The sequence below is a fragment of the Nansenia antarctica genome, assembly GCF_963989245.1.
Source record: "Nansenia antarctica genome assembly, chromosome: 1".
NCBI classification, from domain to species: domain Eukaryota; kingdom Metazoa; phylum Chordata; class Actinopteri; order Argentiniformes; family Microstomatidae; genus Nansenia; species Nansenia antarctica.
In genome coordinates, this window is record NC_137674.1 from 18,704,852 (window position 1) to 18,729,281 (window position 24,430).

General features: G+C 42.4%; 2 protein-coding genes across 2 annotated transcripts; one reads left to right on the plus strand and one right to left on the minus strand.

Annotated features, from left to right (window-relative positions):
- Positions 1 to 8,217: 8,217 nt before the first annotated feature.
- Positions 8,218 to 13,526, plus strand: cst7 (cystatin f; the record flags this gene model as incomplete). Its single annotated transcript, XM_080536094.1, has 4 exons — positions 8,218 to 8,308; positions 12,878 to 13,053; positions 13,212 to 13,331; positions 13,443 to 13,526. The coding sequence occupies 4 exons, from the start codon at positions 8,218 to 8,220 to the stop codon at positions 13,524 to 13,526; spliced, it is 471 nt and encodes a 156-aa protein (XP_080392220.1).
- Positions 13,527 to 15,117: 1,591 nt separating this feature from the next.
- On the minus strand, positions 15,118 to 23,976 carry apmap (adipocyte plasma membrane associated protein). The gene is made up of 9 exons (XM_080536672.1): positions 23,713 to 23,976; positions 23,026 to 23,142; positions 22,301 to 22,416; positions 21,845 to 21,937; positions 20,283 to 20,399; positions 19,548 to 19,722; positions 18,892 to 19,026; positions 17,062 to 17,254; positions 15,118 to 16,438 (listed from the first exon to the last, which is right to left on the minus strand). Exons 1-9 carry the CDS (start codon positions 23,802 to 23,804, stop codon positions 16,229 to 16,231), a joined length of 1,248 nt encoding a protein of 415 aa, XP_080392798.1. The 5' UTR covers positions 23,805 to 23,976; the 3' UTR covers positions 15,118 to 16,228.
- Between the last annotated feature and the right edge of the window lie 454 nt (positions 23,977 to 24,430).

Here is a 24,430-nt window from a genome sequence, read left to right on the forward strand (position 1 = left end):
TAAATGTCGTATTTCCATTTAAACATTTATGTTTATTATACGTCTGTGGTTTCACTGCACCCGATTCTTTTGACATGGGCTAGTTCAGTGGCAAATAATGGTCATACATGTTTTATTATGTAAACAAAAGCTTTGCTTCTGCAGTTTGTGCATACGGATGGTCATGGCTTTTTTTTTGTTATGTCTGAGAACTGAGAACTTATACCCACACAGTGAGAGTGCGCTCTCACAAATAGAAGAATATAAAAACGGATTGAGTGTTGATTGAATCAAAGGACCAGGACGTAGATTATGGACCATGATTATGTCATGACGTAGATTATGGACCATGCCCAACAATTCCTCATTGTTCCCTCTGCTTACCTACTCGCTATCCGCTCCTTCTCTGAACACTGCCAACTCTGCTACATCCAGAATGACTAAGGACCTAAACACACTGTGCATAATATATAATATATAATATATTTCATGGCAGGAGAAACATCTCACTGCTTGTCAGTAGTTTTAGCTTGCCAGCCACTGGGATGTTTCATCTAGTGTACAAGACATTTTTGGAGCTCTGACTACACGAATCGCAACAGAGGCTGTATTCGGAATGGTATACTAGCATACTGCATACTAGCATACTCAATGAGTATATACTGCATACTGCCTACTAAATTGAATGAATGAATGAATGAATGAATGAATGGACTTTATTGTCATTGCTACAGTACAGGTACCAAACAACGAAATTTAGGAGGGGTGGCTCCCCTGGTGTTAGGAAAGGGGGAAAAAAACACATTTTAAAGAATCACAAGAAGGGAAGGAGCTGGTTTACATAAATAAAGGCTATGTACACTATCCACTGTACTATACTGTACAGATAGACGACTAGGGTTGTCATATTGCACAAATGGTATTATTTCACATTTGTTTAAAGTGTCACAGTTTGCAGGCTTGAAATGTACATGTTTGTGCCTCAGCACTACACCTGATTTTTTTTCAGGCCAGCAGCTGCCATCATTCCGTCCAGACTGTCCAGGGCCCAGAACTTAGGTCTTTGCTGGTAGAAGCTGTTCTTCAGTCTGTTTGTCCTTGCGGCCAGGGTCCTGAACCGCCTTTTCGAGGGCAGCCTGGTAAAGTGTACGTACCCAGGGTGGGTCGGGTCCCTGGAGATCTTGGAGGCCTTCCTGAGACAGCGTGTGTTGTACAGCTCTTCCAGAGAGGGGAGGGGGGCGCCGGTGATCTTCTGTGCTGTTCTCACGACTCTCTGTAGCGCATTTCTCTCCGCTGTGGTGCAGCTGGAGAACCAGTTGCAGATGCCGTAGGTGAGGATGCTCTCCGCTGCGCCGCGGTAGGTCACCAGTATCTCCTGCTTGCTGTGTTCCTTCCTGAGGACTCTCAGGGTGTATAGCCGCTGTTGTGCCCTCTTGATGGTGTCTTTTGTGTTGTCCTTCCAGGTCAGGTCATCCCGCATGTGCATCCTCAGGAATCGCTCTCTCCGTCGATGAGCAGGGGCTGGATCTCTGACTTTTTCCTCCTGAAGTCTACGGTGATTTCCTGGGTCTTTGACTTGTTCAGCAGCAGGTTGTTAACCTTGCACAGCTTGCTCAGTTGCTCTACCTCATCCCTGTACGCCGCCTCGTCCCCCCCCGAGATGCATCCCACCACGGTGGTGTCGTCTGCAAACTTTACGATGGAGTTGCTGGGGTGGACGGGGGTGAAGTCGTAGGTGTAGAGGTTGTAGAGGATGGGGCTTAGCACGCAGCCCTGGGGGGACCCAGTGCTGAGTCTGAGGGCTGTGGAGGTGTTGGGGCCCACCCGCACCCTCTGGGGGCGGTCGGTCAGGAAGTCCTTGATCCACGCACATATAGAGTGTGATAGACCCAGGTCTAGTAGTTTGGTCACTAGCCTTTCTGGAAGGATGGTGTTGAAGGCGGAGCTGAAGTCCACGAAGAGCAGTCTCGCGTAGCTGTTTCCCCTCTCCAGGTGGGATAGAGTGGCGTGGAGAGTCGTCGCGATGGCGTCCTCTGTGGACCTGTGGGCTCTGTAGGCGAACTGGTATGGATCCAGGTTGGGCGGGAGGCGTGTGGGTATGTGGGCCCGGACTAGTTTCTCGAAGCACTTCATGATGATTGGTGTGAGTGCCACCGGGCGGTAGTCGTTTAGGCAGCTCACCGTGCTTTTCATAAATTCATAATAAGTATGCGAAAACCAGCCGACCATTTACACAGTATGCATACTGCCTCCCAGAATGCATTTCGCCGGGAGAGGCGAATTTAAACCTCCATTTTAAACCTCCATTAGCTAAAATATGTAATTTTGGCTTTACAAGTGTTAACATGTCATTTTATGAAGTTTTAATATGTTTTCAGGCGAGAAAGTAACTACATATATTCCCAAAATGTGTCCAGTTTACCAAAATAACCCGTTTATATATCTGATCTGACGATTTTTTGCGTCTTCTGTTCGCTAGCTGCGTTCGTAAATTCGCCCTGGAAATCTGATCAGCACTCATGGAATGCCTCTTGTCCAATCAAATTACCTGGTCCCTTTATGACGTTGACTTATTGAGCCTGCACTGTTTTATCTATTTATTTATTGAATGTTTTCTGTCTGCCCTAACTAAGCTGTTTGACAACAAAATTTCCCCATTGGGGACAATAAAGGTTTTCATCATCATCATCACCCAGTGTGCGCTCCGGCGCTCTCAGAGCGATTTTACGAACGCACCCTACGTTGCTTACCTTCACTTACGTTGTAAAATTATTTGGGGGGCCAATATCTTTAGCTAGCTCAAGTAACTAGCTTACTATATTGTTGTCTTAACAGTTGGTAAAATAACATGATTAAAATAAAATATATATGAGCTACAGGCAGTCAAATACTAGGTGAACATGTGTGTAAGACACAAATAAATTGGAAAGTGGATTTCATGCATTTCAAGTGGCATATTTGTAATCATGATGACGGCTCTAAAGCCCAATGCACACAGCGTGCGATTTCTGTTGCACGACAACATTCCATTTTGAAGTTTGAATGGAAGTCTATGAGAAAATCGCATCCCAATGCACACGGCCCCGATTTTAATCGCACAGCGAAAATTCGATTCCATTCATGACAACAATGGAATGTTGTCGTGCAACAGAAATCGCACGCTGTGTGCATTGGGCTTAAGAATGCATTTCACCATGTTAATTCCCAGTATAGTGAAAATACCACCTCTCATCCGTGATCAGACTTAGCTGGGGTGCTGCAGCTGAAGAGTATCAAATAGAGTGCAAAAAATCAGCATCTGCACACTCAAATCTGTGCAAAAAACGATGTTTATTGCAAGCTTTCGGTCCCCAGGCTATCGGACGATGTAAACAACAGCTGTATGACGGGTTTGTATGACGCAGTTTGACGAGGCTGAAAGCGCACAGGGTTGCCAGATGGGATTGACAATGTACAGCCTAAACTTTCTATAACCTCAAAATCAAGTAGCCCATTCGGCGGTAACCCACCCCATCTGGCAACCCTGGACGCAACTCTGCAACCCTGGACGCGAAATGCATTTTGGGGATTCTAGTATGCCAAAAGTGTCCATCGTAACAGACTTACATTTTCCCGGAAGTATCGCTCGCCTACTAAATTTCTCGCATACTCAAATCTCGCATACTATACAGTGTGAACGCACTACATACTCAAAATCTACGTCATATCTAGTATGAGTATGCGAATCAAGGACCCCAATTGAAATAAGCCAGTGGCTTTCTTGGGTTTTTATCCTGTTAGTTGACCTTGTATGTAATATGTACTTTCATGTACCTACTTCTGCAAATCTTCTAATAAAGTTTTCAATCAATCAATCAATCAATCAAGTAGTATGCTAGTATGCTATTCCGAACACAGCCCAGGTTGCTCTAATAAAAACGTCATTCAGCCCAGCCGGATGTTTAGACAGAGGTGATTAACGAAGCTCAAAGCACTCCACGAGGCTAGCCGGGGGTGGGACAGGGGAGTTGCAGTTGTCATGTCGAAGTTCACTCACAGAACACTTTATTGGGGACACCTCTACAGTCCAAGCTGGTGGAGGTGGTGTAATAGTGTGGGGAATGTGTTCTTGGCACACTTTGGGCCTGTTAATACTTATCAACCATCGCTTGAATGCTACAGCCTATTTGAGTATTGTTGCTTACCATGTGCATCCCTTCATGTCATGACCACAATGTACCCATCTTCTAATGGCTGCTTCCAGCATGATAATGCACCATGTCACAAAGCAAAGGTTGTCTCAAACTGGATTCATGAAAATGACAATACGTTCAGTGTCCTTCCCAGTCACCGGATCTGAATCCAAGAGAACACCTTTGGGATGTGGTAGACCGGGAGATTCACAGCTTGAAAGTGCACCTGAAAAATCGGGTGATGTCATCATGGACCAGAATCTCAAAGGAATGTTTCCAACATCTTGTGGAATCAATGCCACAAAGAACTGAGGCCGTTTTGAGAGCAAAGGGAGGCCCTACTTAATATTAATATAGTGTTCCTAATAAAGAGTTCAGTTAGTGTATATGTAAGCTCAGTTGTATCATATCAGAGTCTGAGACATGCATGGATTGTATGTCATGTATATGAAACGGTTCGATACACTCCAGACTACACATGCCAGGTTAGTGCATGTTGAAGCATGTAATCCATACTGCTTCATAGCAAGGGGACTGATGTAAATCACTGGAGCTGGGGGGCGCTTAGCGGCATAGCACACTAATGCACATACCATGTAACCGCAAGGTTCCTGGTTCTATTCCGACCCTCGACATATCCTGCATGTCATCCCTCTTCTCTCTCTTCCATCCTCCCTGTCAATCTCTACTGTCTCTATCCCAATAAAGAAATAATGCCCTAAAAACATATTTAAAAAGTAAATAATAACCACTGCATCTGAAGCAGTAGAGAACAACAGAGACACATACATATAATATATACCTGTTAATACATATAATATATACCTGTTTATACATATAATATATACCTGTTTATGCGTATAATATATACTTCTTTATACAGGGTATATACAGGAATCTTGAGGTTAATTTCAATACCTTTCTAAGACTTTTTCTAAGACCGTGTCAATAATCTTCCAGACCTCACCGCCACTTCGAGCTGTAACCGTTTACATCAGTGACACCTTTAACTTAGCAGATTTAGTTTGCAATAGACTAGACCACTATCATACAACAGAATTTCCGGTTCCGGAATTTTCTTTGTTTTTTAATAAAACTAATAAATTCACAAACTTTTACTAAAAGTTTTTAGGACTCAAACTCTTTGGACAGAGTCTAATTCAGAAAAATACCTACAAAATTCAAGACCTCATAATAATAATTCCTTTACTTTCATTGACACCACTTTGGTCCTCATGTGGACAGACACCAATAGCAGACTCCAAAGGCAAACCTAGAATCAATACTAGACATTGACAGCTCTCTTATGCCTGCACAGACCACACTTGACCTACAGTACCAGACACACCTGTTAAGCCAATTGTCCCACTACTTTTGGTACCCCTCAAATAAAAGTCAACAATCTCTGCTTTTACCTCATAGTAGTTGTTTGATTTCAAATCCTAACATATTTGATTTCAAATCGAAACACTATCCACTTGAATAAAAAGAATGGAATGGATAGTGTTTCGCGTTTGGCGCAGCAATACTGACATCACGAGGGCGCTCTTTCATCTGGGAGTTGACAGTTGACAGTACGCAACAACAGCAGAGCAGAGGAGAGCTTGTCACCAGAAACCTCTTATATATTTATTTGACAACCAAGGCCAAGAGCTTCCGTTAATATAAACAGGTGTGTGCTGAGAGCAGCCCATAAGGGGTTAAGTGGCCGAGGGTAGGGGCTGAGGGGTAATTAGTTTAATGCACAGCGGCGTCCATGTTTGAGATCCCCGGCAGGATCTGATCTGAAGGGCAGGGGTAATGATAGCACAACTCATCCCTATGCATTTCTGAAGCAAAACGAACTGATAAAAGAAGAGAACATTGATTCTGGTTGCTTAGTACAGTAAAAGGTCTCTGAGAAGGACCTCAACCTTCTGTGATGTTATCAGAGTTAACCCCAGAGCAGGAAGAGACCTTGCCAACATTGTTGTTTTCCTAAGATCTAAAAGCAGATAAGTCACTCATGTTAATTAGCCCACACACTAATCCCCCCCCACCCCCACCCCACCCTTATCCTTCACTTAACTCAGTAAAAAAATAAAAAATAAAATAATACAGTACATTTTTAATTCGATAGACAAGGAATAGGGTGAAATTCATTGCTAGTCCAACATAACAACATGAAGTGAATGAAAAGGTGCTGACATTCATCACAGGTCTGCCTGGGTCTTGTAGCGAGGGATCTAGGCAATGAATCACCACGGTTGTTTTTCCCCCAAGGCCCATTAATTAGAAATGAACAGTGATTGAGTTTCCTCCCACAGAAACAGTGGAGCAGGGCTCTGTTAAGAAGACACGCATAGGGATTTGTGAAGCATTTGCAGCAATGGAAGGTTATTATTATTCTTAAGATGGAATAAAATAAATAAGGAAGAACATGGGTATAAGCAAAAGATAGATTGGTAAGTAGGATAATAAATGTACAATATGTGCACAAAATGCCTTAGTTGGGTGTCTGTATATATACAGTATAAACTCCTCAAAAATAGTTTGGAAACGTTATTTCAGTCGATTCTTCCTCCCCTTTAATAATACCAATTGGTATTGTGTTTTATATCGTTGGAAAGCCTGATTAGTCACCTTTACAACGAGGTACAACGTGTAAGGATCATGCATTCGTGGAATGAGTAACACAGCTAAACGTGTGGGTAGCGGCCCAGAAAATGTTGCCAAAATCCCCTGCAATATTCTTCTGTTGGTATTCAGAGCCGCTGTTGTACCTTCTTGATGATGGCTGCTGTGTTGTTCTTCCAGGACAGGTCATCCTGTATGTGCACCCCCAGGAATCGGAGGGTTGAGACTCTCTCCACACTCTCTCCGTCGATGAGTTATTTATGTAATCAATCGAAAATTAAGTCTATTTAAAGTGTCACAGTTTGCAGGCTTGAAATGTACATGTTTGTGCCTCAGCACTAGCTGCCATACAATCCGTCCAGACTGTCCTGGGCCCAGAACTTAGGCCTTTGCTGTGTTCAGGGCCTTGACGGCCCTGTGGTAGAAGCAGTTCTTCAGTCTGTTTGTCTTAGCGGCCGGGGTCCTGTACCTCCTTTTCGAGGGCAGCCTGATAAAGTGCACGTGCCCAGGGTGGGTCGGGTCCCTGGAGATCTTGGAGGCCTTCCTGAGACAGCGTGTGTTGTACAGCTCTTCCAGAGAGGGGAGGGGGGCGCCGGTGATCTTCTGTGCTGTTCTCACGACTCTCTGTAGCGCGTTTCTCTCCGCTGTTGTGCAGCTGTAGAACCAGTTGCAGATGCCGTAGGTGAGGATGCTCTCCACTGCGCCGCGGTAGAAGGCCACCAGTATCTCCTGCTTGTTGTGTTCTTTCCTGAGGCATCTCAGGGTGTATAGCCGCTGTTGTGCCCTCTTGATGGTGCCTTTTGTGTTGTCCTTCCAGGCCAGGTCATCCCGCATGTGATGTCCCAGGAATCGGAGGGTTGAGACTCTCTCCACGCTCTCTCCGTCGATGAGCAGGGGCTGGATCTCGGACTTTTTCCTCCTGAAGTCTACGATGAATTCCTGGGTCTTTGACTTGTTTAGCAGCAGGTTGTTAACCTTGCACAGCTTGCTCAGTTGCTCTATAGGCAGTGTACATACCCAGTGTGTACTGGGTACAGGTGCACAGGAGGAGAAATAGATTGGAGATATCAAGGTGACAGACACATTGAAAACCGCCTTGTACACTTTCCTGGATCTAGCAAATCTGATCACCCACAGACACAGTACAATTTCATAGCAGCCGCATACAGCATCACCTACCCTCTGGAACTCTCTCCCCACAGTGATCCGCAATGCCCCCACCCTGGACTCCTTCAAATTAGCCCTCAAAACACATCTGTTCTCCAAGGCCGTTGGCCCCTAGTTTCAGTTTTGCTTTGTTTGTTTTCTGTTTTGTCTGTCTGATCATTCCCTTGTAAAGCGTCCTTGGGTCTTTTGAAAGCCGCTAAATAAATTAAAGTTATTATTATTATTATTTGTATTTTATTTTATTTCGTCAAAACTCAAGGGAGAACTATCCTCCTCTTCCTCAATGGACCAGCCTCCACTGGTAGGGACGGACCACTCACCTGTGATCTGCTTCCTGGCACATGAATGGCCCTTAGAGAGAACAAATGCCACTGGTATGAGTTGGAGAGAGTGCATTCCTCCTTGTATGCCACTGTGGACGAGTTGTTATGACAAGAAAATGATGTCCCTGCAGGAAGGGGAGAAAGTGGTTAAAACAACTCAACTAAGTCCTTTTGAAGTGAACCAAGAGGTGAAAAGAAATCACACCGGCCTTGTGTTTGAATGAGGACCCAGCTGCTGTTCCATTTCATTCCGAATGAATGAAAAATCATTCCGAATTAATGAATTTCTATTATTTTACGGTACTGTCTCAATTATTTGAACCATTTTCTGGGTCTACTAGTACGCGCATGCAGGGGCGCCGCTAGAGATTCTGGGCCCCATGACAGAATATGATTTTGGGCCCCCCCACCTAAACCACCCATCAACCTAAACCAAGTTGAAGTTGATGAACTATTGATGCACTGCAAGAAATCCAATGATGGACATCTTTTGTAAATGTAATTTAAAATTACAGTTAATACAGGAATCAACAATTCAGCAAAGAAATCTCAACATTCTTTAACTTATTAAATGAAGACTTGAACAACACAAGGACAAAAGTATAATTAAATGAAGATTGGAACCCAATTATAAAAGTATAAATCACACAAAAAGTAAAAAATATAATTTTAATGGGGTGGTATTCTAAATAAATGTAGATCTTGTAAAGATCAGTTGGCCATAATACTGTCAGGATTAGATCAATGAAGAATTACAGCAGAGATATTTACTGACTCAGCATTGCTTGTTTCACACAAAGACAAACGTGTCTTATACAAGAGGGAGCAACACAGACATGGTGCCAGCGAAATTGAATGTGAAATGGGAAGATTTTTATTTTTACACTGCGGCAGTACTGTGGAATAGTATACCTGGAGAGCTAAAAACTATATCTAGCCTAATGCACAACGATTCAAGATAGGAGTAAAGAGATCAAATCAAATCAAAGCTAAACGCTGGGCCTTCTTAGTAGCAACATCTTTAATAAGATCCTTGAAATCTAGTGATGAAGCCAACTTGCTGTGCTGCTGTCATTGTCCTTTGTTACTTCTTGCTCCTCTTCTTCTGCCTCTTTACCTCTTAAATTTTTAAATTTTTATTAATTTTGCCATTTAGCAGACGCTTTTAATCCAAACAATTACGAATTACAGGGACATTCCCCCTGGAGTAACTGAAGGCTAAGTGCCTTACTCAAGGGCACACTAGTAGTGGTGTGGTTTCAGGTGGGATTTGAACTCACAACCTTCCGATCACAAGTCCAACTCACTATCCACTAGACCACCACTACCCCCCCACCTCTGCTCTCCTCTCTGGCTGCCTTGCTTGAAGAGGGCCCTGGCATGGAGTATCCATAGGTACATAATTCATAATATGTCCTATAATAGTATTAACATAATAATACATACATTACACCAGATTAGCTAACTTAAATGTTATCTAGCTAGCTAACAATATTATTAAGATGCCAGTGGTCAATGTTATTGCAATTACTGGAAGAACTATTTACTAAATATGAATATTAGCTAAAGTTGTATTCAATGCTTGCATGGTAATGCAGCATACATTAAAATATTCAAAATCTGTTTGTTAATCCCAAACTCCGACTGCTCACCTCCTTCTCCTTCGACTGGGAGGTGCATCTGTGCATGACGTCATTAGCATGTAACATTATACTAGTTAGCTAGCTAGCTATAATAGCAAGAGTGCATAGCTGCTGGATACAAATTCACTGAGCTCTAATAACCTATATTTGGACCAAAATTGCCCTCATCTCATACATTTAACAGAAATTATACTGACAGTGCACTGTAAGTTAACTATACTTGAAATTAATGTTAATTAGCTATAGCTATTAGCTAACTAGATCATCCACGCAGTGATTAGATCACTAAACCACTGTTTTTAGTGATTTTTTTTACTTTTCTCTTTTGAGACCCTGACTTTGGCTTTGCCTTTCACGACATCGTCCACGCACGCACACGTACATTTGATGCATTTCCAATCTGGCTGTCCTCCATCTGTCCCACACACATACTACAGCAGGACGTGTTGGTCATGGAAACCTTGTCAGAATATTTGCGGTAACGTTCCTCTAGTCTAGCAGCTCGCGCGCGGTGGACTGAACCATGCAGTGAATAAATAGAGGGGTAAATAATAATAAGGCTTAATTTTGTTAAACATAGAGAAACAAAACTCCAGTTTGTTTCTTTTGTGACTTTTTTTAATACATAGAATTATAATTTGAAGTCGGCTACATTAACGTCCTTATGATAATAATAATATTATTTATAAATATAATAAAAAATTTTTTTTTTAAGATTCTCATGGGCCCCTGTCAGTGCTGGGCCCTTAGAATCGTCCTAACTTACCACCCCCTAGCGGCGCCCCTGCGCGCATGCCCAGTGTACCTGAATACGCGGTTCCATGTGGCCAGAGATTCTTTTGCGAGACAATGAGAAAACGCTTGTGTGGCCAGAGATCGAAATTGCGTTTCGTCGGCGTTTTGTCGGCGTGTAGCCTCAGGCCACTTTCACGGCATCATCTTTTCATTGGAACTCAATTAACTGCATTTTTTTTACCTTAGGTAATTGTATATTGATTGAGCATGTGACATGTAAGGCAAGCACAGAGGGCCAAGAGAGTCATGATTGATGTACGGCAAGCACAGAGGACCAAAAGAGTCATGAAAGTATAGGACAGAGAGGTTCCAATGACAAGTGGACTGGGGGTACTTCGCACTCACATTGCATCCAAAAAAGAGACAACACAGACAACCTCATAATTGTAAGTGTTATGTAGTTAGTGATTGGGGTAATTATGCCGTTGTAATTAAGGAGTGGCTGAAGCCTTGTTGGGGTAGTTGGATGTGTGTGATTACTCTGTGGGAAGTTGTGGTATAATTGCAGTGAAGGGGTAAAGAGGTGTTGATAGTGAGGTAGTGAGTGTGGAGCAGTAGGGAGTATGTGTTATAAGAAGATAGAGAAGATAGAGAGAAATTGTCTTAGGGGGTTTCACCCCACCTTTCTCCTTGGTTACACACTTTCCAAGATAATGTATTAACACATTAATTTGAATGTCAACTCATTGCAATGCTCTTTGAAATGACACTATGAGACGTCTACTGTATCGGGCATGTGTGCTTTTTGGGGTCTTTGCTATGGAAAGTGTAGGAGGGGAGGTGGGGAAGCGAGCTCCATGAAAGGCGAGCTGCATCTGCCATCTGCTGGTCATAGGTGGTACTACACCATTACCACAACTACATAAACCTTCTTAGAGGGATTGTTTCTACAAGCCAAGAATGAAGACTTCTACTGTACACTCCAGCATTAGTTTACAGTCTACTTTAGTTCCATGTTCACTGGATGGCGTATCTACTTTTCCATGACTGATTGATGATTTTTTTTAAACAATGTACATGTATTCCTCATCCAAGACAAAGGTTAGACATATTATAGGAGGAAACATCATAGGCATGAAAGGTTTAAGTATTGACTTACTTGACTGGACTTTTTTGGAGTACTTCTTTGACTTTCAGTTCAGCAAACACAGGATGTGATGTGAACTTCCCCAGCCTCTGTCTCTACTCTCTTCAAAGTGATGCTATCACACAGGACTTTTACAAGAGAGGTTTTATATGTGGTTATGGATTTGACCTAACAATTTCACTCAATATTTGTTGTTCAGTTGCAAGAAGATCTTTTGCCATTTTTGACCATCACAAAATGTATCAAACAAACTAGTCTGTTCAGAATATCTTTATTGGCTGCACCTGCAAGTTAATTGGTTAAGCATATGAACTGAAAAAGGGGAACTATCTTGTAAGTGTTGCTAGCCTGCTGGTGTGGTATAACTTGTGGTTGCCTAACTTGCCAAACAGGAAGTCACTCAGTTGAGTTGAAACGACTCCGCCACAGGCATGGGGCTGTTTTGTATGGTTTTATCTCTCTCGGTTCTCGCTGGATTGTGCACAAATGGTAAGATTACCTTTAAAATGTTTGACCAAAATAGGATGGAGTCGTCTGTGATGAGTTGTATTTATTATGTTTTTGATTGTGGGAAACAATGTAGTTGTTTTGGTTATCTGAATATCTAATTAAGGTATTCTAGTTGTATGGTCATATGCAAATCTATACCAGATAGTTTGTTATCACAAGTGCAATATTTTAAATTGGTTATTGTATTTCCAACAGTATTTCCAACAGTATTTCGAACAGTAATTATATGCAATCCAATGAAACTCTGCTGCTGGTTAGATTTCTGGTAGGGTTTATAGAAAATGTTTAAATTTCTCATTTTGACAAAGTGGATCAACCATTGATCAACCGTTACTGTTGCAAGACTGGTTTCCTAGGTGGAGTGATTTCTTTGTTATTCACTGGCTGATGTCTGAGAGGTTTTGAAAATGTTTTGTGATATTCCCCCTGATTAGAGCTGTCAGTTGCAACACAAGCCAATACAAACAGACCTGATTCTTTGTTTGCCAACATTGTAGGAAGACCTGTAATACAGTAAACAGAAAAAATATATGTTTGAATGTTATCTTGAGTAGGCTTATTATAACTTGTGAACTTTCTTTTTAGAAACGGTCAAAGTCAGCAACTCCACGAGGCGACTAGTGCCCGGCTCTCCCTATAATGTCAGCAAGAATGACAGGGGAGTTTTAAAGGCTGTGCTTACTGGAACCGAAGCTTTTAACAACCGGTCCAACGATGCTTTCCTCTTCAAGGCATCTGCAGTTCAGGATGCACAGAGCCAGGTATGAAAGAGGACAGACAATAACTGTCGGTCTTTACAGTCTTTATACAGTCCCTCATTAGCTAAAATACATTTTGACTGACAAATACAAAATGTGCCATGGTACCCATGGTAACCATGGCACACACCTCATCAGTTCAACACAGCCCTCTGTTGCAGATTGTAAAGGGAATCCGATACATTGTGGATGTAGAGATCTCACGCACCATGTGTCGCAAGAAAGATCACGACACAGACCTTGCCAACTGCAAATTCCAACCAGATGGCTTGTTGCATCAGGTACAGTATAGTACAGTTTATCATGTGATGTGAAGTACAGTATGTATAGCGACTGGCTGAAGGGACGTGTTGGACTGATTCTCTCTGACAGAGTTCATGTTTGTCTTCCAGACCTTCCTCTGTCACTTTGAGATCTGGGCGGTGCCATGGCTGCATCAGATGAGGACTATAGATTTTGTCTGCCATGAGAGATGAACAATCTCATCAACCAGCCTCACCACAAGGAACAACCCCACTCTCTCTTATAGTCACTCCTCTAAATAAAAGTTTCATCAAAGTGCCATTTGCTATTATTACATTTGATGACATTTTCAGCTCTAATTTCTCTACGTTGATAAGGTACTTGAACAACAACCATGTATTTGAAGCCATACAACCATGTATTTGGAATGAAGCTTGAGCACTTGAGGCTTAGGCAGTTCAAATTGAATTGCAAATCATAACCAGAATTAAATAGTTTTGTCCTGGGAAAGGGTTGTCATAGTTTTATAATGGTCGACGCATACACGTCACTGGAGCATTTAAAGACCTGAACAACACATTCAAATTAAATGTTCTAATAATCGTGCGAGTTCTGACTATATGCATGCATCAGCAATAGCTTGGGGACGATAGTATAGTTATGTCCCAAATATTATATGATATATTATAAATTAAAAATCTAATATATCCAGAAGTTTGATCCACAGGGTATGTATAACAACCTGGGTTATGGTTTGTCCTCAACACTGTGACCTGAGGCCTTTAAAGCCTGGGTTTGTATCTAATCGTCTGTGATACAAGGGCCTAATCTGTTCAATGGCTCTTATGAAATCAGTGCTGCAATGTGTGATGTTGAGGAGAGGTAGAGAGCCTGGCATTGCAGCAGCAGTGCCCAGAGGGAGGCAATACTCCCAGCAGCCTTATGTGAAGCTGCACGTCATGCACCCTCTTTCAATGAGCCACCGAAACTGATGGGCTTCACTGACAGCGGAAGTCCTTTCCCAGGGGGGCAGGGGGGGGACTTTCATATGTGGTCTCTTATGTAGCCATATTAGTTAATGAGCTGCTGTTTAAGCCTGCAGTGAGAGACCTCTCAGTATGTCACATTTGTTTTTGTCTGATTTGTTACAGTAACGCTATTACAGTATTGGATGATGTGAGTATCAGGCCGATTTATTACACTTTATCTAGAGAAATCGGACCTTGATGGTCTTTTAATGGCCACACACGGCAGTTTTACACTCTGATCACACACATGCAAGTTTTTAGGTGAACACACACACAAACACAAGCACATGCACTATCTTCGGCGGGTCGCCAGGTGGAAATTGTCCTCTGCCTTTGTAACCCATCCGGGCTGCCATTCCTCCACTGGCAGCCAGGGGCAGCGGTCGCCCTTTTGGCGTGGCTTGAACCGACGCCCGGCGCCCCGGGGACCAAGTAGCGTTCTTCACCATCGTGGTCAGGGACGGGTGTTCACTTTGGCATGTCTTTCCATGTGGGGTGAAGGAGACCCCTAGTGGACATGGGGGGAACATGCCAACCCCAAGCCACATATATGGCCACTTTATGGCCTTAATGACACTTTATGACCTTTATGCCTTTGAGTATTCAGCTTTAGCAAAGTTCCATCAGAATCAAGTCAATGTATGTTTGACACAACACTGTATTTAAAACATAGTGTTTTTATTATTCAAAGGAAGCTCAGTAGGTTAATTATTATTAATAAGTGAAGGTTGGCAGCATTCAACATTTAACAAAAAATTAGGCATTAGGCAGTTGACAATGCAGTATACAAATGCTGACAAGTTAATCAAAATGATTCACATTTATTTTCATATTATTTTTCATCTCATTTTGTCCATGCAACTATGATAACTAAAATATGTAACAGAAGAAATCAGCTCATGTGACATTCCTAAAATACATACATAACAATACTACTAATACTCAACTGATAAAATTAAATCTGACATCTCTCGCTTTTGAAATGTACATGAAAAATGTCAGTTATATTTGAAAAATATAACAGCTCAGTGCAAAAATGTTTAATTCAAAGTGCAAATACGGAATGGTTCATAGCACACACTCATCAACGAAATAAAAATTATAACAATATGGCACCTTATTTCAACAAGTCAAAACACAGGCTTGAAAAACATGAAATCTCACCACATCTGAGCAAATCATTTTGCTGGAGGACTAATGTTAAAGGGATAGTTTACCCAAATGACTATCACATTATTTGGTTCCTTACCCTGAAAGGAGTCAATTCACACCTGGGTTCTCTTTATCTGGGCACTGCCACGAATGGTTAGCTATTTTAAAAGAAAACAATGGAAGTCAACGGTAGCTAAATTAGCATGTTTGAAATGTCATGCCTGGATCATTTCAGTCATTTTACTCAAGTCAATGAGTCTAAATTCAGAGAATTTTGAATGATTCTGGCATGGAATTTCAAACATGCATATACTTCCATTGGTTTTTGGTAAACCCAAAGTGAAGTCTGTCCTTGTCCCATAGACTCCATTAAGGAAAAGGAACCAAAATATGTGATATTGTAATTTCAGTAAAATACCCCTTCAATATAAAAGCCCTTTGAGCTCCAACTGCAACACACACCTGGCAACTTAGGATAAAGGGTTGGTCGTGAGCTGATAAGAGAGGATGGATACACATCCCTGTCAATGTGCCTTAGAAGTGCAGAAGCCTGGGCCATGTGTTTCCTGAAGCTGGCGGAAAGCTATCAATGCAGCACGTCTAGCATTAGGCCGTTCTCATCGATTCTGGTTATTGGTTGAGGTTGAACACACTCCCTTGGGAGACTGGGGGAGGGGAGGGGGTGTCGGTAGGCAGAGAGTAGTCTAGTCTCACTAAAACACTCGCTGAAGAGCGTGGGTTACATATGGGCCAGCTCACACCTTGCTGAGGTCCAGTTTGCACAGGTAGGGCGAGCGGAAGGAGCCCAGGTAGAGGTGTCCGTCGTGCTCGTGGGCCTCGCTCACGTAGGCGGCCACCGCGCCGTGAGGGTCGTGGAGGGTCCGCACGCACGCCCCGCTCTCCCCGAGCTCCAACACCAGGCTGTAGCGAGGGACGAACTTCAGCAGCACGTCCTGGCTGAAGAGCTGCAGAGGGAGGGAGGGAAGGGAAGGGGAGGGAAGGGAAGGGGAGGGAGGGAAGGGAAGGGGAGGGAGGGAAGGGAAGGGGAGGGGGGGAGGGAGGGAAGGGAAGGGGAGGGGGGGAGGGGGGGAGGGAGGGGGGGAGGGGGGGAGGGAGGGAGGGAGGGGGGGAGGGAGGGAGGGAGGGAGGGGGGGAGGGAGGGAGGGAGGGGAGGGAGGGAGGGGGAGGGAAGGGAGGGGAATGGAGGGAGGGAGGGGAAGGGAGAGATTGGAGGAAGGGAGGGAGGGAGGGAGGGAGGAGAGATTGGAGGGAGGGAGGAGAGAGGAGAGATTGGAGGGAGGGAGAGAGGAGAGATTGGAGGAAGGGAGGGAGGGGAGGGAGAGATTGGAGGAAGGGAGGGAGGGGAGGGAGAGATTGGAGGAAGGGAGGGAGGGGAGGGAGGAGAGATTGAAGGGTATGAATGGCGAAGAGATCACAGATCACAAGGAACGGGGGGCATCCTTTACCTGCATGTTCAACATCAGGCAGGTTTCCCACTGGATCCAAAACCCAGAGCACCTAACACCAACAGGAATGACCACCGGACTCAGAATCCAAGTATAATAATGAATAATTCACCATACTGTACCTTAAAGATAAGCTTTTTGATCCAGGGCTTCTGGGACAGAAAGTCCAGTATGGAGAAGCCTGGGTTGGGCCGCACCGCTGACATGGCCACCCAGTATCCCCCAGAGGAGCTTCGGCGGATGTTGTCAGGGAAACCGGGCAGGTTGTCAACAAAGGTGTCCATCCCTCCTTTATTCAGGCCTGAGACGTGGACCCTAGGGTTATAGAGACAGTCAGGAGAAGGCCTTGATGCAGATAGTCAGGGTTCCCACACCTTCTGAAACATCAAATTCAAGCACTTTTAAAGGACTTTCAAGACTCAATTCCCTCAAATTCAAGGACCCAACACGGCATAGTTTGAGACAGATCTAGATGAGAATTTATATAATAGGAACTATCCGTTCACAGACAACAATTCAAAAGAGAGGCTTTTGAATGTAGAGGCTTGAACACTAGATGGTCTCTTGCCTTCTCTACCACAGCACAGCAAAACAATATATTGTGAAATATGTGTAAAGTTACTGTGCAATGTGATTTATCTACTATAATTACGTACATTACATTTATTTATTTATTATTGTTATTATTTTTGAGAGAGAGAGAGAGAGAGAGAGAGAGAGAGAGAGAGAGAGAGAGAGAGAGAGAGAGAGAGAGAGAGAGAGAGAGGGGAATTCAAGCACTTTCAATGACCCATGTCTATTTTAAAAAACTTGTAAGGCCTTGATTTTCTTTTCTGAAATTCCCAAACTTTCAAGGATTTCAAGGACCCGTGGGATTGTTTGGAAGGTTCAGCCTGGTGCTTAGTGTACGGATGTGTGACTGATAAGACGTTATACCGGGTTGAAACAAAACAGAATTACGTTTTTGTAATAAAACACTTGTATGAGCAGTGTTCTCACTACTTTGACTGGGTTATTAAAAGACAACAAAGATCCAGAGCTTTTAGCAGGGCTAGAGGATCTCGTTGACCAGCACACGGTCAGAATTGAAAAGCTCCCGAACAGAAACGACTTAGGACTTATTACAAGCCCTGTCATGGGAGGGTGGAATTCATCTGCTTGCTGTGAATAACTAAAAGGCTAATTTAAAATAAATCAAGCCAAAATAATATCCTATATTTCAGATAATCCATTTCCATTCTGCACAGTTGAATAAAAATCTATAAACTGGCATTTAAAAAAATAATAATCTGCCATTATCAAACAGACTGAAATGAAAAAAACAAAACTATGAACACCTCTCACTCACACAACCACCCAACATCCCAAGATAGATCTGCCTCCCCCCTCCCTCTACCAACATGGGCTATGCTAGAAGACCAATTTGTCTTTCTACTCAGAAGGCTTGGTGAAGGGCACTGTGACAGAGGCAACGGAGCAGTTGCACCATCTGTCCAGGTGAGGTGTTGACTGTGCTCTCTGCTAATTTGCAAAAAAAACATTACAAAACGCAAAATATAAAATCACCAAATTCCCTATTATGAGATATTATGAGAATTGATATAATAGGAACTATCCGCTCACAGACAACAATTAAAAAGAGAGGCTTGCATGTGTGAACACTAGATGGTCTCTTGCCTTCTCTACCACAGCACAGCTAAACAATATATTGTGAAATATGTGTAAAGTTAAGCAATACAGAAACGTATTTACTAGTTGACGAGCGAAGTAAAACATTTTTGAATATATATTTTCTTTTTAGAGAGAGAGAGAGAGAGGGGGGGGGGAATTCAAGCTCTTTCAATGACCCATATCTATTTTCAAGACCTTGATTTCTTTTTCTCAAATCCACAAACTTTCATGGATTTCAAGGACCTGTGGGAACCCTGTGTTTAGGAGGAGCGGTAGCGTACCTGCGTATTCTAGCCATGGTGGTCTCAGCCACCAGCACTGACTCCTCGTCAGGGAACAGCTGGATGCCGTTGGCGAAGCGGAGCCCCTCCATCAGCACCGTCACCTCCTTGGTCTCTGTGTCATACTCCAGGACGCTGAAACACACACCGAGGCTGCTTATTATAATAATAATAATAATAATAATAATAATAATACATTAGACTTATGATCATATCATATCTATACATAATATCTATCATATCTATACATCATATCATATTATCATTTTTAGATGACTAAATCTAAATCTAGGTGTCTTTGTAGGACAATCTACTCTGTATACTGCAATTACACCTAGATTTCGGGCGGAGAAGCGGCGAACAAGCAACGCCAGCGTCCTCTCTCGACCGGCATTTTTAAAAAAGTGTTATGTTACAAATGACCTAAAAGAATACCTTAAAGACTATCTTTCTGAATCTGGTTGGATTCTGAGCAACCTAGCTCCTGGTACTAATCAGTTTCTGAAGACTCTCTAAAGATATATATTATATATAGTATATATTTAGATATAGTATATTGTATGTATGTATTTGTATATTCTGCATTGACCCAAATACTTGGATGTATGATTACACATGGTGTTTGGCCATAACTCCTGTAGTTATAGTTAGTTTACCGTGCATCTGCAGTGGCCTCCATGATGAGATGGAGATAGTCTCTGCGCTGCCACCTGCTGCTGGAGTCGGTGAAGTACACCTTCCTCCCGTCCTGTGTAACATCCAAGTCATTCACGAAGGAAAGCCTTCGTCCACCTACCATCTGCCCAGCCGATACCAGGGTGGTCACCTCACCTTTTCAATGAGTCAAGAAGAGACAGTGGCACAATATTTAGATTAAAACAATCACTCACAATTCATATATATATACATATATACAGTATATATATGTTATGGTACATGTGGGAATACGGTACATGTGGGAAAACTAGGGTTAGGGTTAGGTGCTAGGGTGCTACGGGTAGGGTTAGGGTTAGGATTAGGGTTAGACATGCCAGCATGTACCAAGTCGACGTAGCACCTAACCCTAACCCGTTTTCCCACATGTACCGTATTCCCACATGTACCGTAACATATATACTGTATATAGTAGTGAAAAATACCAGTGAAAAGTTTGGACTGGTACTGTATATTTATTCATAACTGAATAAAAGGTGCAATTATTTGAAAATGTGTATTAATTAGTAAGACTGCCAATGTCTCATAACAGATCATATATATTATTTCATTTGTTAAATTATTTAATTTAACCTTTATTTCACCAGGGGAGTGATAATGATGATGTCTCTCACTCTAAAGAGAGCACCATGACGACAGTTGTCAGGGTAATCTTGCCATTTGGTTGCATTGCTGACCTGTGACGGTGTTGACCTCGAAAAGCCCCAGGTAGGCGTCAGCTACAAACAGGGTTCCGTTAGGGCCCACCCGCATACCCAGGGGTCTTCCACAGCTGGGCTCCTGGTCATGGGATCCTTTACATCAACATTACATCACAAAACCTATCAACCAGGTATAATACATCGTATAGTATAGTATACATCTGTATCATCATATTGTATCTGAGGAAATATGACGTGTGCTTTCCGCTTTATCAATAGTGTCAATTAACGCTAAATGAAATGAGTGAAAACATGGGTGTGTCTTTGGAGTCTATTCTTTACTGGTCTTTCTTTACTGGGCCTGTTAGACGTGTTGTGCATCAAGTCATCCGTGGGTGTGTGTTAGTTGTCTAATAATACATACAATTAATTTGGTTACATTATATAATTAACTAACTGATCTAATTTTTAATCCAGATTCCAGAAATTACCTAGTAGCAAAATAGTGACACACCCTGTGCTGTACATGGATGTGTGGGTTAATGATACACTGATTGATATTGTTTCACATGAGTATGATAACCAAACACTTTAGCAAAAATGTTGAGGTTAATAATTAGCAACTAAACTTCCATAGGGTACCTTTAAAGGGCATCACTCAAACTCAACGTGTGTAGCTTCCATTGGTCATGAATGAGCTTTTGACCACCATTGAGCAATGGGATCTATTGAGTCATATTTGTAAAACATGTCATTCCGTTGAGATTTTTATGGTGAAATATTGTGAAATGAGACCTGAGATCTGATCTGGCCCAACATTTCTCAACCTTCTCAACAAACAAACAAAAAACACAAGGCTATTTCCATCTTACGCTGACTCCGGCATTGACGTTGTGACATGGGGAAAGGGGCATGTGGGACACATTTTTATGTTGTATAGACAGGCTTTTGGATAGCCCCAGGGGCTTGTCTTTCTGTGTCCTGTTGATGCTGTTGTACACCTGCTGTCTGTTACTTTTATTCAGTTGTTTTTATTTTCACTTGTTTTGCCTGTTTTAACCTGCTGTGGCTTTCGCTCTTGTATTATGTTTTATTGTGTTTTTTCCTTGTTATGTAAAGCACTTTGTGACCCTTGGTCTGGGAAGGGTGCTCTATAAATACATTTTACTTACTTACTTACATTCTTACCATGTATGAGGTGGCTAATGATCTGCATTTGCCAAACGGCACCCCGGTTGAGAATAGCTGATCTAGCCTACACGCAGCAAAACAATTATGCCGCTTTTCCATTGACCAGACCGGTACGGCTCGGTACGGCACGCATTTGTATCCTACCCGTACCGTACTTTCAGAAACGCTTCTCCATTATACACAACAGACCTGGAGCGACCCGGGACAGTAGGAGGAGTTAAGTGTCATAAGAGCACTTCACTTTAATAAGTGCCGCTATACAGCTCAACAGGGGGGAAATGCAATAATAATTATGTCAAAATGCAGCTCTATCATGCACAAATCAGCCTTAAAACATGTAACGTTAGATATATAATGTTAGACAGGGAGTAAGGAAACAAACAGTGGTTCCCTCCTTAGTGACTCACCACAGGGGGGCTTGCCAAGCCTTGCCACCACATGGATGTTTCTCCCATCTATCTTCACTATCTTCCCGTCAGCCGTACCAGTGTAAAGCACATCTATAGAAGCAGATATACATGAAATATGCATTCAAATCAGAAGCTGGTTTAATCATTGAATCAAGAAGGTTGGTTCACTATCATGGCCTCACAGAATGAACTGAAGTTACTAGCTAATACTGTACTGTACATCATGTCCATAAATGTCAAGACTTGTGTAATTTTGTAAGACAGACATCTGCAAAAATTATTATTATTATTGCATTTATTTTTACATATCAGCAATACAAACTTTTTTTCACCTTTGACCTGTCTGACAGCTGCGATCGTGGCATCACTTCAAATTACACAAGCCTAAAACAAACTGGGTAAAAAGACACTGGAATGTGTCCAGAATCCAGCTTTACCCCCCCCGACACTGACCTCCAATGTTCGCAACAGACTCTGGGCCAACGAGCTGGTCCTCAAACAGCTTTTGTGCCTCCCTCAGCTTAAAGTTGGGCTCGTAGCACCCCGACATAAGTGGTGGCTCATTAAGGCTAACACGACGAAGGAAACAAATGAGAAAACAGCATCAGTAAGAATCACTGGTCACTACCACCGTCCTGGAACACCCTTTACCCTGATGCTGCTTAAGGCTGTTGAGAAATGGAAGAGAGGAAATACTTGGACAGTAGACGTCGGAACAGATCATCAAGCGTGAATGCAGAATTGTGCAATGAATTTGAATGAGGAGAATAAGTAGCTTGCGATTTGGTCTAAAGGACAGACACTGTTGATGAATTAGATCAGCTTTGTCTATGACCGAAGGATATTGTGCAAGGGGCAGCAAATTATACAGGGTAGTAGAGAATTAAACAGTTGTACATAGTCATATAGCTTAATAATAATAATAATAATAATAATAATACATTAGACTTATATAGCGCTTTTCTAGACACTCAAAGACGCTTATCATGATTATGTCACATTTGCACTAAAGTGAGGATTTACTATCCATGGGAAGAATGTTTTCCATGAACTAGTTTCCAGAGTACCGTAAGTCTCTGAAGTGTCATGCGGCATAGTTGAGTACAGTTGACTAAAGTCAAGGTCGAAGACAGTCACAGACAGAATTCAAAACTGACAAAACATAGTGACCTGCTCACCTAAACAACTCTGGGTGGATAGGTGACTCCAGCAGAAATACGATCGCAAGCACTGGAAGAACCAGGAAACCTCCAAGGGTCAGCAAGGTCACACGGAATACTTTCCCACTGTAGGTACTAGGGGGAAACAAAGCATTGATAACGTTACATACAAGTAGTACAGTATTAGAAACAATTCCTTGGCCATTTTAAAGAGTCAAGACCTCTTAGTATTAGCTCTATGGGTCTTCTGACAGGGCTGTAAAGGCCGGTTTGAGGATTATCATTTAGGTAGGACAACATAGAGCAAGTTAAAATCTAAAATAATTTACACAGCCAATAAAAAAAAATATTGACAATTTGCATGGACACTGAATAGGCCTCACGGATCAATGGAACTGTATGCTATTGCTAATAGCCTACACAACTCAAGTGATGCTCTCTACCCCTAAAGTCTTGCATTGACTGTATGGTTAACGCAAACAAATGAAGTATTTGATCTATTTCCATTGCAAGGTGACGTGTATTCTAACACTGACCTAGAAAGCTAGTAGAGATGGAGGCTACGTGCGTGTTTACCTGATTCAGGCTGTCAACCATGCATGGATAGGCTTGCTAGCTAGGAAGAACCAAGTCGTCTATGAATCAATGTTTTTGCATAAACCATACATAATAATACTATATCTATCTAATGCAGAGCTACGTTACCTGGTACCCTTGTACTGAGGTTCTTGTAATTCGTCTGTGATGATCTGAGGTCTGTTCAGCCTCCTGAACCGCAGTCCCTCTGGTTCATTCATACTGGAATAAGACCCGACTAGTTCTTCTTTTGTCCTGGAATTGTATAAGCAGTAAGTAAAATAAGCAGTTCGCTAGCTACATAAGCAGGTTGTTAATTGGATGGCTTGTAGAGATAGACCAGTGAAGTAAGTGCCAGAGCATTGTACAGTTATATCTCCTGTCCTCCCCCAGTATCATTCACATCGAGCGCAGTTCCCCAGCGGGACAGCGACATCTGCCTTTAAAACAGGATTTTCATCGCCACCTGCTGGCGCGGAGTGCAGCTGCAGCACAGCACAACAAAGCACCAATGCAGTTGTGAAATTTGACATTTCCCCTGAATCCTCCTAAACCCTATTCGCACGGGACTAGTATTACAAGTGTGGGAGTGTAAACACAGACAGTTTGGCACCAAGTGTGACAACGTCCATGTGGCTTACTTGGCTAAACATCCCAAAATACTATATACCATTAGTTCTGGTATTGCTTATCCCCCCAAAAACTGTTTCTTCATGCTACCTCAGTGAAACAAAAACAGGCAAACAACAAAATTGAGATTTTAAGATGCTTTATAGAATTCTATTATAAGAAGAAAAAAAGGGGTACCGGTAATCCTTAATCAGATAAAAAATAGAAAAATAATTGT

What these genes read in the sequence shown, in the direction of transcription:
- apmap (XM_080536672.1), bottom strand. Translation starts at nt 23,804, where the DNA reads ATGAATGAACCAGAGGGACTGCGGTTCAGGAGGCTGAACAGACCTCAG. An exon ending in CCTCAGTACAAGGGTACCAG is followed by an intron (nt 23,143 to 23,712) that starts GTAACGTAGCTC and finishes GTTTCCCCCTAG; the next exon opens with TACCTACAGTGGGAAAGTAT. An exon ending in GTCTGTTGCGAACATTGGAG is followed by an intron (nt 21,938 to 22,300) that starts GTCAGTGTCGGG and finishes CTGCTTCTATAG; the next exon opens with ATGTGCTTTACACTGGTACG.